Source organism: Scyliorhinus torazame, chromosome 9, assembly GCF_047496885.1.
Source record: "Scyliorhinus torazame isolate Kashiwa2021f chromosome 9, sScyTor2.1, whole genome shotgun sequence".
Lineage (NCBI taxonomy): Eukaryota > Metazoa > Chordata > Chondrichthyes > Carcharhiniformes > Scyliorhinidae > Scyliorhinus > Scyliorhinus torazame.
This window is the reverse complement of record NC_092715.1, coordinates 174,543,538-174,562,810: the sequence shown is the minus strand read 5'-3', so window position 1 is coordinate 174,562,810 and position 19,273 is coordinate 174,543,538. Positions and strand designations below refer to the sequence as shown.

Here is a 19,273-nt window from a genome sequence, read left to right as displayed (position 1 = left end):
TCTGACCGAGGTCTCACCACTCTCTGCCCCTTCTATTTGCCATCATTGTAGCCCCGGGCCCAGCCCTTTGGGTCTGACCCCTGTTACTGTCGAATACCCCCATCCACCTCCTCTTGAAAACACCTCCTCAAGTATCTAGCCCCCCCCACCCCCCCCCCCCCCCCCCCCCCCCCCCAAATCATTCACACCACCCAGGCCCATTGAAACCTGTTCGGCCAGGTTCCAATGACCGCAGCCGCTCCCCGCCCCCCCCCCCTACACTCCCGCTCACTAGCCAACTTTTGCTTACTACTGTGGAGGCCGCTGCCCAGACTCTCTTTCTCCCAATCCCCTCACCCTTGACCCGGTCCCTACAAAGACAAACAAACAAAGCCAGTGGAAACACCGTACCACAGAAAACTGCCATGAACCCAAATCCCAAGATAATTGTAACCAACTGTAAGCTATAACAAAGATTGAACTACCCTTTCCCATTCAGCCAACCCAAAACCCAGCTGTTGCCCCCACAGTTACAAAACAAATAATAACCTGAAATTAGAAATATAGACTAAGACTAAGCCCAGCCCCATCCCCTCAAATCCCATCCCTCATTTCAGTCCCAGTCCTCGGCCTTCACGAACACCTCCACTGCCTCCACAATTTCGAAGTAGAAATCTCTCGAGTTGTAGGTCACCCTCAACTTCGCTGGGTAGACCACGCCAAACCTCACGCTGTTACTGTAGAGTGCTGCCTTCACCCATCCGAAGGCCGCTCCGCTCGCCTTCTTGCCTGCTCCACTGTCAAGTCCTGGTATATTCAAATACCAACTCCTTCCCACTTCACCTCACGCCTTTTGCTTCGTCCAACTCGGGACTTTCTCCTTGACGTGAAACTTTTGAAAGCAAATTAGAACTGCCCTTGGCGGCTCTTTTGCTTCCGGCTTAGGCCTGAGCGACCAATGAGCCCTGTCCAGCTCATATTGGAAGGGATCTTCCCCCTACCCCAACAACTCTGCCAGCATCTTCGTGCAGTACTCAGTCAACCTCGGGCCCTCCCCCCCTCAGGCAGTCCCACAATTTATAAATGCTGCCACCTTGACCTGTTCTCCAGGTCCTCCACCTTGGCTTTGAGTCCTTTGTTAGCCTCCACCACCCTCCACAGCTCCTCACCCATGGAGGTGAACTGGTCACTGTGCTGCGACAGAGCTTGCTCGACCCCCTTCAACTTCTTCCTTGCTCCCATACCTCGACCGATGTCTTCAACACCGCTGCCTTCACCGTGGCAATCGCTTCCTCCACCCACACCTTCATCGCAGCCATAATCTCCTATCGCAGCACCTCTATATGCTTAGTGAACTGCTTCTCGAATTCTTTGGACGTCACCTCAGTCAGAGTTTTCACTGTGAGGGGCGCGGCCCCACCCAGTGATCCAGCCTACGCCATCTTTACTGCTGCTGGGCTGACCCATTCACTTGACGGCGAACTGTCACTTGCCGCCTCCTTCCCAGCGGCTTTTTTCTGGGTCTTAGACATTCCCCACCTTCCTCATGCCTTCCTGCACCATCTTGTTCAAAAACCGCCCCTGAATCTTGGCATTAAACTCCAAAAACCAGAGCCTCGAGCAGGAGCTTGCCAAGGTGCAACTTCCACATGTATGTCACCACCAGAAGTCCCTGGGTACAAACGTTCATGAGGGAAAATGTATAACAGCCTGGGATGGTCTGATACAAGACCGAGAATAAGCACAACAGTATTAATACACCCAAATTTAAACTTCCTTCTGGGCTGCCTTTATACTGCATTCTTTAGAAACTCAAGCTGGTTTGAGAAGGCCACATAAAGGGGATTTCACAGACTCTCTAAGTTGTATTACATGCTTATTGTCTTTTGGGATATTCATCCACTATTGGTGATCATCAAAATCTATCTGTACATAAAAATGGTCATATAAATGCAGCACTAGCATGGATTTATGTTGGTGTGGCCCTGTTTAACATCAAAGGTATATTGGAGTTAATATTTCTCATAGAAAATGTACAGATCTGAAGCAGGGGTTATCATGAAAAATAATCCGATATGCTAGATTTGTATTTTTAAACCAGTATGTTTATAAACTGATGTCTGGCTAGTCAGCTTGACTGAATTTGTGGATCACGTTATTTCCTGAGGAGTCAAGGATCTCCATCATGCATTCCCCATGAATATAAATGTCTTTATTTTTGTTAAACGGTATATTTTTACTGGAGTAATTTTGCAGTCACTTTGGCAAATACAGTTTCATTTTGTGGTCAGTATTATTTTATTCTTAAATCAAAAACAGTTTGGCATTTGTTTCTGCTCGCCATTCAGGTAAGACTCAGCTGATTTTTTTTTTATGAAGGCCAAAAATATTTTTGTTTCACTCAGGGTTGAAAAACAGAAGAGGCTGAAAATATTGGTAACAACGAGAAAAAATGAAATGCAAACCTGGAAAAATACCAGTGTTGTTGAAATACAGTCAATTTCATGGGATCCAGAATTTAGCAATAGACAGTATAGTTTGAATGTGCTATGTCTTTTGCTGGGGAAGGATCTTGGGTTGGTGTTATGGGCCCAGACCAGATCCCAGTTTTGTATTTAAGATTCCGGACTAGCAGCACCCAACTACTTATATTTGGCAAAAGTGTGAGGACATGTTACTGCACCACAGAAGTGATAACACTGACCAGTAGACAGCTTATATATTAAAACAAACTTTAATTTGAACACAAAACTAAGCACATTAGCAACAAAAGAAATAGCGTTACATTTGACAGGTACAACACCTTAACCTGCTTCCTGGAATCTGCCTCTACATTCCAATTAAGCAATCCATTCTTTAAGGGCAGCACGGTGGTGCAGTGGGTTAGCCCTGCTGCCTCACGGCGCCGAGGTCCCAGGTTCGATCCTGGCTCTGAGTCACTGTCTGTGTGGAGTTTGCACATTCTCCCCGTGTTTGCGTGGGTTTCGCCCCCACAACCCAAAAGATGTGCAGGGTAGGTGGATTGACCACGCCAAATTGCCCCTTAATTGGAAAATGAATTGGGCACTCTAAATTTTTTTTAAAAAGTAATCCACCTATTTCAAATACCACTTGTTTATAAAGTTAACACCTGGGTTTTACGTGCTTAACTTGGTGGAGTCCGTGGAAAGAGAAACTTTTTCTAGGACCAAGCTGAAAATCTTCTGCTCAGCTTAGAACCCTGGAAGAAAATCCTTTGTCCAGGCAGAAATGATCCCCTCCCAGCTATGCTCAAAGCACACAGCATTCTTTTGTCTCTTGTTATAAGATGTGCCTTGATTTGTTTAGCCAGGCTGAAACAGTTACAACATTATATTAGCTCTCTATCTACAAACAGGTAAAATGGCTTTTAGTATCGTTCAGCAAAGTACGTTCCCTGCAAACATCACTGATTTACCTCGCTTTTAATCACAGTTCTAGCAGACATACTTCTGCATGCATTATAACGTAAGACTTTAAAAACATTACGCAAGAATATAAACTATAAAATATGACAATTTTCTTATATTCACAGTTGGACTATGCAGGCAATAAAATACGTTTAAGGAGTTCCAGATAATGACCATGTATTCATATTGACTGGTTGGTGGGTGATTATCTCCATTCCTACTGAAGCTTACTCACAAGCTATTATTTATATTATTATTATTTCTTGGATCATTATCCATTTTCCATATGTCTGCCAATGAAATTGCGAAGAACTTCCTTTATGTATAAATGGTGCCAAATAAGTGGTAGAGTTGTAGAAATGCTCCAGTGACTGAATTAAAATGGCTAAGATGGTGAGTAACTTGCACCATGTGGTACGGTTTGATGTTCTATCCCTAATTTGTGGCAAATTAGCTTGTCAAATAAAGACGTTGGTTAAGGCGCTGCAATTTGCCTACAAAAGGCTTAAATAGGGTGAGGAAAATCGGCTAGAATCACTTGTCTGATCATTATCCAACAAAGGCTGCTGGAAGTGTGTGTGTGTGTAGACAGCAGCTACGTCTTACCTATTATTATTAGAGTGCCTTTCATGTCCTAAGACATCCCAATACATGTTCCAGGTGGAATAGCAGGTGGTGAGTAATTGGGACAGGTGATTGAAGATGCAGCCAAAAAATTATTTGATGAGCCTTTTAAAGGTGGAAAGAGGTGAGAATGAATTTGTACCTTAGTTCGGTTCTAGCAGCCTATTGCGTTTATAAAAAAAAAAAAAAGTTTTTAAAGCAGTGGCTAAAAAGGTTAAGGGTTAGCCTGGTATAAGGGGCGGCAGGGTAGCACAATGGTTAGCACTGTTGCCTCATGGCATCGAGACTTGGTTTCGATCCCGAGTCCGGGTCATTGTCCATGTGGAGTTTGCACATTCTACCCTTGTCTGCATGGGCCTCACCCCCACAGGATAGGTGGATTGGCCACGCTAAATTGCCCTCGATTGGAATTTTCTTTTTGAAACCTGGTATAAGTCTTCAAGATTATGGAAGGTTAGATTATAATCGACTGCTTCCACTGCAGTGAAATCAGAATGGATGTTTCCCAATGAGAATTTGGAACTCACCTCCATAAAAGAGTCATTTGACATTTTCATGACTGAGATCAATTTTGCAAGGTAAAGATATCATGGAAAATGGATCAACTGTGTTGTAGATTAGCCATGCTTTAGTTATGTCCAACAGGTTCCAGTGGTCTAATGGCCTACTTCTGTTCCTGTGTCTGACATGATTATAGCATGAAGGGGCACATAATTAAAATGGTTGCAAAAAGAAGTGGGGACTATCTATAGACCGTGATGGTTGAGGAGTGTGGAAATCATTGTTACTGATCATTGTTGTAAAATTCTTTTGGAAGGAAATGAAATAATTGTTTGAAAGAAGAAATATTAAAAGGTATGCGGAACAAGAAGAATAATGGGCTGAGACTAAGGGCACAATCGAGTGGCCCGTTAGCAGTAGGTGCAAATCCCATAATTCCCGCTAAATCTCACACACGTGGTCTGATTTGTGCCGGTAAGATCTCAGTTTGAGATCCCCCCCCCCCCCAAAACCATTGGTCCACCGGTGATGTGATGGGATCAGGGTCTGAACCTGATTTCCATACATTTAAATACATTAACTTTTAGTTACTGGGCTTGATGCCAGTATGTGTGCTGGCTGCCCACAAAGTTTCTCTCTTCAGCACGGCAAATAAGGCAAGGTAATTCATGATGAACGCAGGACCCTGGGAAGCACCGAGTGTTAGAAGGACCTTGATGTGCATGTACACTGGTCAGCTTTGACAAAGAGACATCCAGACTCGAAACGTCAGCTCCCTTTTCTATCCACGGATGCTGTCAGACCTGCTGAGATTGTCCAGTATTTTCTGTTTTTGTACAAAAAGTTGGTTAGGCCACAGCTGGAGTATTGTGTGCAGTGCTGGAATCCATATTATAGGAGGGATGTGATAGCACTAGAAAGGGTGCAAAGAAAACTTACTATGATGTTACTTGGCTGGAGAGTTTTAGTCACAAAGAGAGATTGGATAGTCTGGGGTTGTTTTCCTTGTACCGGTCAGGATACCACCCTTGGCCAAAACACTCAGCACTTCCTTGTGCCGTATCCCTCTATACCCATCCTACTCATGTATTTGTCGAGATGCCTTGTGAACGCCGTTAATGTATCTGCTTCCACAACCTCCCAGGCAACGCGTACCAGGTATTCCCCACCCACTTTGTAAAAAAACCTGCCTTACACGTCTCCTCTAAAACTTTGCCCCACGGACCTTAAATCTGTGCCCCCTGGTGACTGACCCCTTCACCTTGGGAAAGAGTGCCTGCCCATCCGCCCTATCCATGCCCCTCATAATCTTATAGACCTCTATCAGGTCATACCTCAACCTCTGTCATTCTAATGAAAACAATCCGAGTTTATTCAGCCTCTCCGCATAGTTAACACTCTCTCCAGACCAGGCGACATCCTGGCAAACCTCCTCTGCACCCTCTCCAAAGCCCCACATCCTTCTGGTAGTGTGGTGACCAGATTTGTGCACAATTTCCAAGTGCGTCCGTACCAAGGTTCTATACAGCTGTAGCATGACTTACTCGATACCCCGTGCAATGAAGGCAAGCATTCCGTATGTTTTCTTGACTACCTTGTTCACTTGTGTTGCCACTTTCAAAGATCTGAGGACCTGCACGCCCAGATCCTTCTAACTTTCTATATTACGAAGCGTTTTGCCATTTACGGCATATTTCCCCTCTATGTTAGACCTACCAAAATGTATTACCTCACATTTGTCTGGATTAAACACCATTTGGTATTTCTCTGTCCAAGTCTCCAACCTATCTATGTCCTGCTGTATCCTCTGACAATCCTCAACACTATCTGCCACTCCACCAACCTTGGTGTCATCCGCGAACTTACTAATCAGACCAGCTACATTTTCCTCCAAATCGTTTATGTATACTCTAAACAACAGAGGCCCCAGCACAGATCCCTGTGGAACACCACTAGTCGCAACCTTCCATTTAGTAAAACACCCTTCTGCTGCTGCCTTCTGTGACCGAGCTAGTTCTGTATCCATCTTACCACCTCGCACCCCGATCAGGGGTAACCATCGGTTTGTCCCGGGGAAGATGGACGGGGGGTTCCAGGGCTGGCATCGGGCGGGGATTAGAAGAATGGGGGACCTGTTCATTGACGGGACATTTGCGAGCCTAAGGGCACTGGAGGAGAAGTTTGAATTAACACCGGGAAATGCATTTAGATATATGCAGGTGAGGGCTTTTGTGAGGCGACAGGTCAGGGAATTCCCGTTGCTCCCGGCACAAGAATATCAAGACAGGGTGATCTCGGGTGTATGGGTCGGGGAGGGCAGGGTTTCGGCAATACACCAAGAGATGAAAGAAGAGGGGGAAGCGCTAGCAGAAGAGTTGAAGGGTAAATGGGAGGAGGAGCTGGGGGAGGAGATCGAGGAAGGTCTGTGGGCTGATGCCCTAGGTAGGGTTAATTCCTCCTCCTCATGTGCCAGGCTCAGCCTGATACAATTTAAGGTGGTTCACAGAGCGCACTTGACGGGGGTGAGGTTGAGTAGGTTCTTTGGGGTAGAGGACAGAGGTGGAAGGTGTTCAGGGAGTCCAGCGAACCATGTCCATATGTTTTGGTCATGCCCGGCATTGGAGGGGTTCTGGAGAGGAGTGGCGGGAGCAATATCTCAGGTGGTGAAAGTCCGGGTCAAGCCAAGCTGGGGGCTAGCAATATTTGGAGTAGTGGACGAGCCAGGAGTGCAGAAGGCGAAAGAGGCCGGCATTCTGGCCTTTGCGTCCCTAGTAGCCCGGCGAAGGATCTTGCTAATGTGGAAGGAGGTGAAGCCCCCTAGCCTGGAGGCCTGGATAAACGACATGGCTAGGTTCATAAAGCTGGAGAGGATTAAGTTTGCCTTGAGAGGGTCTGCGCATGGGTTCTACAGGCGGTGGCAACTGTTCCTAGACTATCTCGCAGAGCGTTAGAGGAAGATCGGTCAGCAGCAGCAGCAACCTAGGGGGGGGGGATGGGGGATTGCTTGGGGGGATGGATGAGCAGGAGATAACATGAAGGGTGGGGGAAACTGGCACGTGCGGGAGAAAGCCAGTGTATAAAGCTATGTAAATATACCATTTTGCCATGTATATATCTTGCTCAGTGCGATTTCGTGTTATTTTGTTACCTTTGGGGGGGGGGTTATTGTTTGTAAGGGGAAAAAATTGTGTTGGTAAAAAACTTTAATAAATATATATTTAAAAAAATCTTACCACCTCGCCTCTGATCCCGTGTGACTTCACCTTTTGTCAGCCATGAGACACCCTGTCAACGACTTTACTGAAGTCTATGTAAACAACATCCACCGCCCTCCCCTCATCAATCATTGCCACCTCCTCAAAAAACTCGATCAAGTTAGTGAGGCACAACCTCTCCTTCACAAGATCATGCTGTCCATCGCTTATGAGTCCATTTGTTTCCAAATGGGTAGAAATCCTGTTCCTGAAAATTCTCTCCAATAATTTACCTACTACCGACATGAGGCTCACCGGTCTATAGTTTCCTGGATTTATCCCTACTACCTTTCTTAAACAGCGGTATCACATTAGCTATTCTCCAGTCCTCTGGGATCTCACTTGTAGCCAATGAGGATAAAAAGATGTCAGTTAAGACCCCAACAATTCCCTCCCTTGCTTCCCTCAGTATTCTGGGGTAAATCCCATCCGGCCCAGGAGACTTATCTACCTTAAGCCTTTTAAAACACCCAATACCTCTTCCTTTTCAATGTCAACATGACCCAGACTGTCCACACATCCTACCCAAGAATCATCTTTCACAAAGTCCTTTTCTTTGGTGAACATGAATGCAAAGTACTCATTTAGTACCTCATCCATTTCCTCTGGCTCAACACATAGATTCCCCCCACTGTCCTCAAGTGGTCCAATCCTTTCCCTGGCTACCCTCTTACTTTTTACATATGAATAAAAAGCAACCTCTGGCTGTTCACCCTTCCCCTTAAGGATTGAGATGTTTAAAATTGAGGGGCATGGATAGAGAAAGCTGGAAGAAACGTTTCCCCTTGGTTGAGTGATCAATGACCAGGGGGCATAGATGTATGGTAAGCAGCAGGAGGTTTAGAGGGGATATGAGGACAAGCTTTTGCACCCAGAGGGTTGTGGGAGTTTGGGAACTCACTGCCTGAAGGGTGGTGGAGGCAGATACCCTCATAACATTTGGGAAGCATTTAGATGTGCACTTGCAATGCCAAGGTATACAAGGCTATGCCAAGTTCTGGAAAATGGAATTAGAATAGTTAAGTCGTTTTTTTTACCAACGCAGACATGTTGGGCCGAGGGCCCTATTCTGTGCTAAACGTCTATGACACCCGTGGGCATTACACCATGGTAGCAACCCCAGGGAGCAATGGCATGGAGCAATGCTGGGGGTTACCATCCTCCATTGAGGAGGGGTTTCCCTTCTGCATGGGGGGAGGATGATCCCCTTATCCGTCAGAATTTCCTGATGGGTGGGGGTGGGGAGAATCCTGATGTTATTGGGGGGGTGCTGTCCACCTTTAATTTTTAAATAATCTTTATTGTCACAAGTAAGCTTAGTTTACACTGCAATGCAGTTACTGTGAAAAGTCCCCAGTCGTCACACTCCGCCGCTTGTTCGGGAACAGAGGCAGAATTCAGAATGCCCAACTTACCTAACAGCACGTCTTTCAGGACTTGTGGGTGGAAACCGGAGCACCTGGAGGAAACTCACGCAGACATAGGGAGAACGTGCAGACGCTGCACAGACAGTGACCCAAGTTGGGAATCGACCCTGGAGCTGTGAAGCAACAGTGCTACCCACTGTGCTACTGTGCTGTACTCTTATCTGCAGGGACGGGTGTGTGCTCATCTCTGCTTGGGGAGGGGGAGGGTCCATGTTCACGTCCACCAGGGAGGCCTCTACTTCCTTGGGGGGAACCATGTCCGTGGGGGCTCTGATGTTCGTTGTTTGGGTGGGGGTGGGGGGGGGGTGCCCTTCACAGAAAGCGCCTGGTGTCGGAATCCCGGTGTTGCCTGTGTGATCCCTCACCAGCACTGTGAAATTGCACAGAGTGCTGTTACATCAGGTGAGAAAAGGCGCCTGTGAATCCAAAGAGTTTCACAAAGCTTTCCCTGCCTGATCCAATATACTCCCCTAAGTCACTCATGTTATTGCTCAAATTTGGTGAGCCAAATGGCCTAATTATGTGTTATAACATGCAATGTAAATGACAAACAGACCTAGAAAGAGAATTTGCTGCAGCAGTCGGAACCTCGTGACCTTGTGACTGACTTGAGTGGACATTTGAGGGAGAGGTATGCACAGAGGCCTGGAGACTTGATATTTAAATTCTCATCCTTGTTTTCAAATCCCTCCGTGCCCTTTTTCCCCCGCCCCTTTTCCCCCTCTTCTCCAGCCTGACCATTTTTGAGATATTTGTCCTGGCCTAATTCTGGACGCTTGAGTATTTCCTGCTTTTAATTGCTCCACCATTAGCGATCGTGCCCTCAGTTGTCTCGGCCCTTAAGCTCTGAAATATTCCTTCACCCCACCCCTTCCACCTCACTTTCATTGTTAATGACATTCCTTAGAAACTACTTATTTAACAAGTTTTTAGTCATCTGACCTCATATCTCCTTCTGTGACATGTTTTGTTTCATAATAATCCTGTGAAGCGCATTGTCGGACGTTTCATTATGTTAAAGACGCGATACAAATATAAACTGATGCTATTGAATCGAAAAGCAGAAAGTGCACATTCGGATGCAGTGCGAGAGAGGATTGCAGAAGGTAATTTGGATGTGAGAATCAGCATTTTGAAAGTTAATGAGGACAGCATGATAGGAAATCAAGGGAATTTAATATTTTTCTTTTGATAATATCATTGCCCTGTTTCTCTGGGACCGGAGAACAAGCTGGTGGGGTGTGACTGTTGTAATTGGATTAAGAGACAGAGTGACTGCCATGGTCTAAAACAGCATTAAGAAGTGGTTTTGACATGTTAATGAACCACAAAGAACTTCAATAAGAATTTACATAAGGCAACAAAATAAGTAGTTTTGAAGTGGTTTGTGTTAGTTCAAAGGGGACAGATACAAGTTGTAAAAAAATGTAGTAAGTGAGGCAAAGATCGATTAAGTTTACTTTTTAAAATATAGGAGCTAAAGTAAAGAAAGGAGCTTGATCAATTCTGGGAAAAGGGTACTTCTGAGAGACTGGATGAAACATTCGAGGATAGAGAAAGATCAAAGGGAAGGAGTGCATTTAAGCAAACATTGAAGCCTGTGTGAGGGGGGGTAGTTGCTTAGATCTTCCAAAAGACAGCATGGTAGCTGGTTAGATCTCCCAGAAGACTGTGGACAAGGCTGGACCTGGAGAACCATTTGCTGTCTGTCTCAGAGGACACCAAAAGAACAAAGGAGCACTGCATGATGAAATTACTGGAATTCTACAGATTTAAGAATCAATAAGGATTGTTGCCAAACAGAAAAGGGAAGGTTAGCTCTGAGTGGAGTTTTAAGTTGGGATCTTTTGGAACTGTTTAAAAGTATGGCATGATGGGACAGTGGTTAGCACTGCTGCCTCGCAGCACTATGGACCTGGGTTCAATTCGACCTTGGGTGACTCTATGTGGAGTTTGCACGTTCTCCCAGTGTCTGCGTGGGCGTCTGGGTGCTTCAGTTTCCTCCCTCCAAAGATGTGCGGGTTAGGTGGATTGGCCATGCTAAATTGCCCCTTAGTGTTCAAGGACGTGTAGGTTAGGTGGGGTTACAGGGATAGGATGGGGAGTGGCCTAGGTAGGGTGCTCTTTCAGAGTGTCAGTGCAGACTTGATGTGCCAAATGGTCTATTTCTGTACTGTAGGGATTTGATGGGTGTACTGTTAAATCTATGAAACCATTCTTGCGTTTTAAGTGTAATTTTATTTTAATAAAAGCAAATTACTGTGGATGCTGGAATCTGAAACAAAAACAAAATACTGAACAATCTCAGCAGGACTGACAGCATTTGTGGAGCGGTGGGTTGGATAGGGGACCAGTGATAGGCGGAGATTGACAAAGATGTCGAGGACAGAAAGACAAAAGGAATGTAAATGAAGTGATTAAGGCTAGGAAGGGTGCTGACAATGGTACATAAAGAGCTTTTATTTTTCATTTAAAAAAATAAATGTTTAATATAAATGTGATGAATGGAGGAATTTCCGATATATTGTATAATCTGTATTTGGTGCAGTAAGTGTTAAAAGCCTGGGTCAGTGTGTGTATGACCGCTGCAGTACTGTTCTTAAAAATCCTGGTCTGCAAGGAAGCCAGGCTTTGTGGCTATAAGGGATAATTAAAGCATTGTAATAAAAGGTTGGGCTAATGGAGTTTTATATAAAGTAAGGGGATTCCTTGGGGAGTAACGACATTGAGTGGGATTCTCCCTTAGCCGATGGCGGAATCAGGGCATGTGATCGGGCGGAGAATAGCTGCCACCGGCGAAATTGCGGCAGGTGCTGGTTTGAAGCTGAATCGCGATGCTCCGCCTCCCCGAAAACGGCATCAATGCGACGCACGCTGTGCATATTTGCAACACTGTTGTCATTATTAGTGGGCCCAGCCATGATTCTTCACCTCCGATGGGCCGCATTCCCGATGTTGAGGTCCACGTGGGCTCTCACAAATCGTGCACCTGGTGTGGTGGCTGCCGAGAGAGAGAGAGAGGGCATACGGACCGTGTCCAGCACCACCATACTTCATCGACAGCCGTGCCGCTGGCCGGGGGGTTTCTGCCAGGGCTGCAGGGAGTAGTGGGGATGGCCAGGAGCTGAGCTGTGGGGTCGGGGTGGACAGGTACGCAACACCATTACCGCAGCCGGCAAGGCGGCCAGCGGCTGCGCATGCCACTGACAGTCCGCTTTAAACCTGGTGCCCTGGGTCGTATAGGTGACCCCCCTCTGGCCCCAGCCGATGCATCAGCCCGACCTGTCCCATCATTTTGGCACCGATCAGTGTGTGGGGGTTGTATTGTTTAAGCGTGGCTTCAGCTTGTCAGCCCTGCGAGTATCCATCACGGACCCACTGTAGCGCACAATGACTTACGAGAGAGACGAGTAGAGATGAAGTCGATGAGGCTTTATTAAGCGAGACTTGGCCCCAGCAGTTCAGCAACAGAATGGAGCGGCGGGGAGAAGCTCGGGTTCTTATACTCCGCCTTCAGGGCGGAGCCAGGAGTCAACAGCCAACCAGGACCCGGGATCTGTCAGCCAATAGCATCACGGCTTCACAGTCCCACATGACCCCTAATACATACTACCACACCCACCAATTCCCGCACCGTTTTTCATGGGTTTCGATGTGTTCCACACAGCGCCGGTGCTAGCCCCTCACTGGTAACAGAAGGTTTGGTGCCGAGTTTTCTGACGTGGAAGTCCACGGATTCTCCCTTGGCGTCAACACGTTGACACAGAAACGGAGAATCCGGCCCATTGTGTTTAGTTTTAGTTAGATGATTTTGTTAATGGGAGGAGGCAACTGATGAAGCAGCCAAGTGTTGAGGTTGCAGTTTAAAAAAATGTAGTGACACAAGAAGCTGTGCTCTCAATAAAAGTAAAGTCATTATAATCCCAGGTGACCATAGGCTGTTTTCCCCTTTGAAGTGGAGAGCTGACTGGTGGTGATCTAACCTGAGTATCAGGAGAGGGGCAGGGCTGACTGGTGGTGATCTAACCTGAGTATCAGGTGAGGGGCATGCTTGAGAAGACTGACCTTCATGAATAACCTTAGCCGGCACGGGAATTGAGACTGTTGGCCTCACTCTGCATTACACACCAGCTGTCCAGCCAATTGAGCTAAACTGGCCCCCGCATGCACTAAATACAGTCCAGTTAAAGATCTCTCTGTGAGCAGACGGTTTCTGGAAAGGCTGGCAGATTAACCAGTAGTTTGACTCGGGCAAGAATCTGCAGCTGGTTCCTGAGGTATCTCTCATTCTCCAAGTGGTTTATCCAAGACATCTCTTAACAGCAAGTGTGCATGAGTCTGCTAACTATTTAAAAATGGATTGTGACATGAGAGAAGATAAAGATAGCAATTAGGATTGTGTCCTTGTATTATTGAGCATTATTTAACTGGTAATTGAAAGCTATTTGTCTTTTATGATAAAGTTAGTAATACTGTGTTAGTAATAAAGCTTGTTCTAATATTCCACATTCCTATTTGTGCATGAAGTCACTCCTGGAGCGAGATATCCTTTCCTCACAGTTTTCCGAATTAAACAAAATATTGGGGGTTCTGTCCAGTTTCCTAGTAACTGTCCAGGATCATTATATAAAAATCATCACAATTGGACAGAGACATTTTGTCTCAATTTCAGAACATAATATGCAAATTGCAAACATTTACCAATTCCGTCTCCATTTAAGAATCTGTAATTTGTTTGTTCATAAACTTAGCAATTTTATTTGGTGTTCTGTGTGGGATAGAGCTGAGAGGGGCATCTGGAGTAAGATAAAGAAAGGTATACATGGGTGAAGTTCCAGAAGTGCAAGAAGGCAGACTCGTCATGGATTGAATTTTGTTTCATTAAGCTTAGCTCAGGATTGAAAAATACAGTGGGCGCTATTCTCTGATCGCGGGACAGTGTCCGCGCCATTGTGAATGCCATCGCGTTTCACGATGGCGCGAAATGAGCGGGGGCACTAGCGATTCTGGCCCACACAGGGGGCCAGCACAGCGCTGGAGCGGTTCACGCCACTCCAGCCTCACTTCCTGGCGCGCACAGGGGGCGGCGCCAAACCGCGCATGCGCAATGGCGACGCGCCAACCCGCGCATGCGCGGTAGCTTTACGGAACGCGCCGGCTCCGACGCAACATGGCGTGGAGGTTCTGGAGCCGGACGCGCAACAAAGTAGGCCGGGGGGGGGGGGGGGGGGGCGGGAGAGGCCGGCCTGCTGATCGGTGGGCCCCAATCGCGGGCCAGACCCCATCGGAGGCCCACCCCCTCCAGGGGCAGAGCCCCCCTTCTCCCCCCACAGGCCACCCTCCGACCCTTCGCGCAGAGTTCCCACCGGCAGCGACCAGGTGTGGACGGCGCCGGCGCAATTCTGCTTTTTCTGCACGGCCGCTCGGCCCACCCAGGCCGGAGAATTGACAGCCCGGCCAAGTACAGCAGCCCGCGACCGGCGCTGCACCAAACGCGCCGGCGTAAATGGCGCCGATTCGCCGCACCTCGGATAATCGTGCGCCGGTGTCAGGGCGGCGTGACACGGTTGCGGCGATTCTACGGCCTGGCGCAGGGCTGGGAGAATCGCGCCCAGTATTTGTGAACAAAATAATTCTAATCCATCTGAAGAGGTAGATTTGGAAGAACATTTCTAGTCAGAGAAGAATAGAATTAAATCTTGCTGAAGTTGAATTGATGGGCGTTTTTGCTCATCTGGAGTTGAATGTTGGACAACGCAATGATACTGGTGGAATCAAAGCAAGGCAACAGACACAGAGTTGCAGATGTGCTGCAACATTCATTGTCTGTCACCAAATAACCTATCAACACCCACTCTCGAAATTGTATGAAGAATGACCATGTTGGCAAGGTGCCAAATGTTGTCTGCCACTTGTCGCCCGACAATTGTCTTTGCAGTAATAAAGGAAAATTGAGTGGAATGGAGACTTAATGAATGATTACAGTGGTTGATGTCCTCAGTCACAGATCGTTCCATGACTAGAGGGACAGGCATATGACTGAAAGTGAAGAGTTTAAAATGTATTTATAACTTTTCTTAAATTTACAAATATATGTACAAAATACACAGTAATTTGAAGTAAGGAATGGGTGCTAATCATGTGCCTTGCGTAATAAATTTCATGCAGTATAAATCCTGACGTTTGTGGTGATGTTCATAAACATTTCAGTATTACTGATAAACTGCAGCTGTGGTTGAGAAGCAGAGGGGATGTAAAACATTTAGCGAGAAGGGATTTTTTACAAGGAAACAAATACTGTTACAGTATTATTCATACTTATATTTGCTATAATTAAATTTGAAGAAGTTGAGCTGTTGGAATATTTTCCACTGCAGATATCAATGTGTGGACTGCCATAATTATTGCCAAACTTGAAATTAAATGTAAAACTTGCATTCTGGTAAATTATTGTGTGATCACAAATTCACAAGCATATATTATGACTAGTCTCTAAGTTTGAGATTGTGCATTGAAGTCGTTCCTCCTGTGATGAGTCCACAAAAATGAAATGCATCAATATATCAATTTCTAAATATATTTAAATATTAATTCACTCCTCCCTCCCCCCATGGTGCATTATATGATTTTGCCATGCCTCAGCCAAATTGCTGTTATTCATGTATGAGCCTTGACCATGAATATCAGCAACAGGTTTGGGGGTGGGATAGGATCTGTTTGGCATCACATCCAAGCCTAATCATATTTCCACCCAGCATCCATATATGATTTCTTTGCACACGGGTGACTAGGTCGTGATCAGAATTAAATGTAATGCCCCGTTGGAAATAATCACTGCGTGTGCGGAACCATCGGAGGAACCATTACACATGATCTTTCTAGATAGAATTATGGTAGATTTTTATGATCAATAATTTTACTTCTAGATGAAGCTCATCGGTCTGATCCACCTGGCTCCATCGGACCTGGAAGAGACCAACATAGTCCTTTGCCCACAGCTAAAGGTTAGTGCTGTTTTTTCTCGTTGCAAAATTAGAATTTGGCTTGTTTCCTTTGCAGTGGGGTGACAGAAGTTCAGGATCTCCATGCAGTGCATTCCCAAATTGAGAGGAGGAGACTGAAATTCAGTAGCTTTTGCACAAACTACTGGCTGGTTGTACAATAATATTTCATGTAAATATAAGCAATTCACATTGCATAAGCCACATAGTCTTTTGTTCAAAAGGTCAAAGAGAAACATCACTTACAGTTAGATAGCATGTTTCATATCCTCAGGACATCCTGAAGTCCCTTTACAGTAGTTAATTTGGTTTTGAAATGCAGTCCTGTTGCACCATTTATTTCACTTCTTCTCGTCACATCTTTTGTATCAACCTTTTTATGATTTCACATGACTGTATTTTATATGCAAAGTTCATTTGCAAACTTGCCATGCAGTCCGAAGCAATTACACAATTTGGTCACTGAACATTTTGTAGCTTTAAAAGTATGCACCTTATTTATTTCCTGCCGGATTTTGTGCAACGCCTGAAGTCTTAGTGTTTTGGCAAGGCTCCGATTCCGGACAGTTGTGTTACCCCCGCACTCTGTCTCTGGCCGCCACTTCAGCCTGGTTCTTCATACTGTGAATCACTGCCGGTCAGCCCCTAGATCACCACAAGCTGTCCTCTTTCCTCGATTGACCCCCTGTTCTTGAGTGCTCTTCCAATCTGCCTTTTGGGCAAACTGTCAACTATTTGCTCTTTCCATTAGCCCCTAGCTGGATGGTTGTCACACGTCTTTCAACCTGCGAAGCACACTGTTCGGCTCCGCCTATCCTTTCTCTCCTGTCCTACTAACTGTTCTGGCCCTCCAAATGACTGGTTTGTTCAACAAACAAGTTCAGGTATTTACAATAGAGCTGAGGGTTCTGATCCCAAACCCCAATTATAACTAAGGACATAACAATTTACATTGGAAATGTTAAAATAAGGACATAACGTATGATTTTAAAATGTACACTGAAATATGTTTGCCCTAGTCCAATTATTGCCCATCCTTTACCCCCAGTTAACTGATATTTTCTGCTCTTCATTCTGAAATGTACTGATAATGGAAAAGAAAATAACTTGCGTTTATATAGCTCTTTTCATGGCTACCAGATGACTCAAAGCACTTTGCAGCCAATGAAGTACTTTTTGAAATGTAGTCATTGTTCTAATATAAGGAACATGCCAGCTAACTTACAGTCAGCAAATGTCTACAAGGAGCAATGTGATAACCAGAAAATACCAATCTGTATTTTGTGATGTTGATGGGGGGATAAATATTGGCCATGACAGTGAGAATAATTCCTGTTCTTTTTCAAAGTGCCTTGGGAATTTTACATCCACCTGATTAAGCATATGGGACCTCGGTTTAATGTCTCATCTAAAACACAGCATCTCCTGACAGTGCAGCAATCCCGTGTCAGTCTTGATTTATTTTGCGCTCAAGCTCCAGAGTGAAACTTAAACACCTTGTGATCAGACGCAAGTGTGTTACCAACTGAACCATGCTGACACTGCTAAATGTTGGAATAAACAATATGAGTTGACAATCCCTCATCTTTCTCCCCCATCATCATCTCCTTTTCTCTTCTTCCCAGTCTCTTCTTCTTATCCTCATATCCTCTCTTTCATCCCCAGTTCTTCTCCTCCTACTTTCCCCCACTTCTTCCTCCTTTCCACCTTCCCTCCCACTCCTCTTATTCCCCCACTTTATCGTTCTCCTGACTTCCCCCTCAACTCCTCCTCCCTACCCCCTCCTCCTCCTCCTTTCATCCCTTCTTTCTTTTCCCCCCGCCCATCCTTCTCATCTGCCCACTCTAACCTCCCCTTCGTCCTTTCTACCCCATCTCAAGTAATTTTTCTAGATTTCCAAAAAACCTTCGATAGGGTACCAAACATTATCTAGTTAATAAGGCCAGAGCAAGTGGACTTGTGGAAAAATAGCAGAATGGATAGGTAGCTGGCTGTAGGGCAGAAATCTGAGGGTAGCCAAGGGTAGCTATTCAGAATGGCAACAGGGAGCTGTGGTCCCATAAGGATCAAAGTTGATACTACTGATTCACAATTTATATTTATGGTTTCAACTTGAGAATTGAAAACATAATTTTAAAATTTGGAGATTACACCAAGCTGGAAGAGATAGTCAATGCCGACGAAAACTGGATCAAATTAAAGATGTTAATGAACATGCAGAATGGGCAGATAATTGACAAATACATTTCAACATTTTAGCAAGGGAAATAAGGTGGTCATATCTAAGGAAATAAGGGAGAGTATCAAATTGAAGGAAAAAGCATACAAAGTGGCAAAGATTAGTGGGAAATCTTTAGGGGGCAACAGAAAGCTACTAAAAAAGCTATATAGAAGTGTAAAATGGATTATGAGAGTAAACTTGCTCAGAATATAAAAACCGATAGTAAAAGTTTCCACAAATATATAAAGAAAAAAGAGTGGCTAAGGTAAATATTGGTCCTTTAGAGGATGAGAAGGGAGATTTAATAATGGGAGATGAGGAAATGGCTGAGGAACTGAACAGGTTTTTTGGGTCAGTCTTCACAGTGGAAGACACAAATAACATGCCAGTGACTGATGGAAATGAGGCTATGACAGGTGACGACCTTGAGATGATTGTTATCACTAAGGAGGTAGTGATGGGCAAACTAATGGGGCTAAAGGTAGACCAGTCTCCTGGCCCTGATGGAATGCATCCCAGAGTGCTAAAAGAGATGGCTAGGGAAATTGCAAATGCACTAGTGATAATTTACCAAAATTCACTAGATTCTGGGGTGGTCCCAGCGGATTGCAAATTAGCAAACGTGACACCACTGTTTAAAAAAGGAGGTAAGCAGAAAGCGGGTAATTATAGGCCAATTAGCTTAACTTCGGTAGTAGGGAAGATGCTGGAATCTATCATCAAGGAATAAATAGCGAGGCATCTGGATGGAAATTGTCCCATTGGGCAGACGCAGCATGCGTTCATAAAAGGCCTAACTAATTTAGTGAAATATTTTGAGGACATTGCCAGTGCGGTA

At 45.4% G+C, this 19,273-nt stretch overlaps 1 protein-coding gene across 6 annotated transcripts in view; it reads left to right on the top strand.

Moving 5' to 3' along the window:
* ror2 (receptor tyrosine kinase-like orphan receptor 2) overlaps window positions 1-19,273 on the top strand; it is a 324,120-nt gene that overhangs the window by 216,037 nt on the left and 88,810 nt on the right. For 3 of the 6 annotated variants that reach the window (XM_072516833.1, XM_072516836.1, XM_072516835.1), the window contains one exon: window positions 16,140-16,217. The exons of 1 other annotated variant lie outside the window; for it this stretch is intronic. In XM_072516833.1, coding sequence (XP_072372934.1) covers window positions 16,140-16,217 — 78 coding nt within the window. Of the gene's footprint in view, window positions 1-10,204; window positions 10,320-16,139; window positions 16,218-19,273 lie in introns of those variants that run through there. 2 more of the 6 variants (XM_072516834.1, XM_072516832.1) reach the window with 1 other exon arrangement.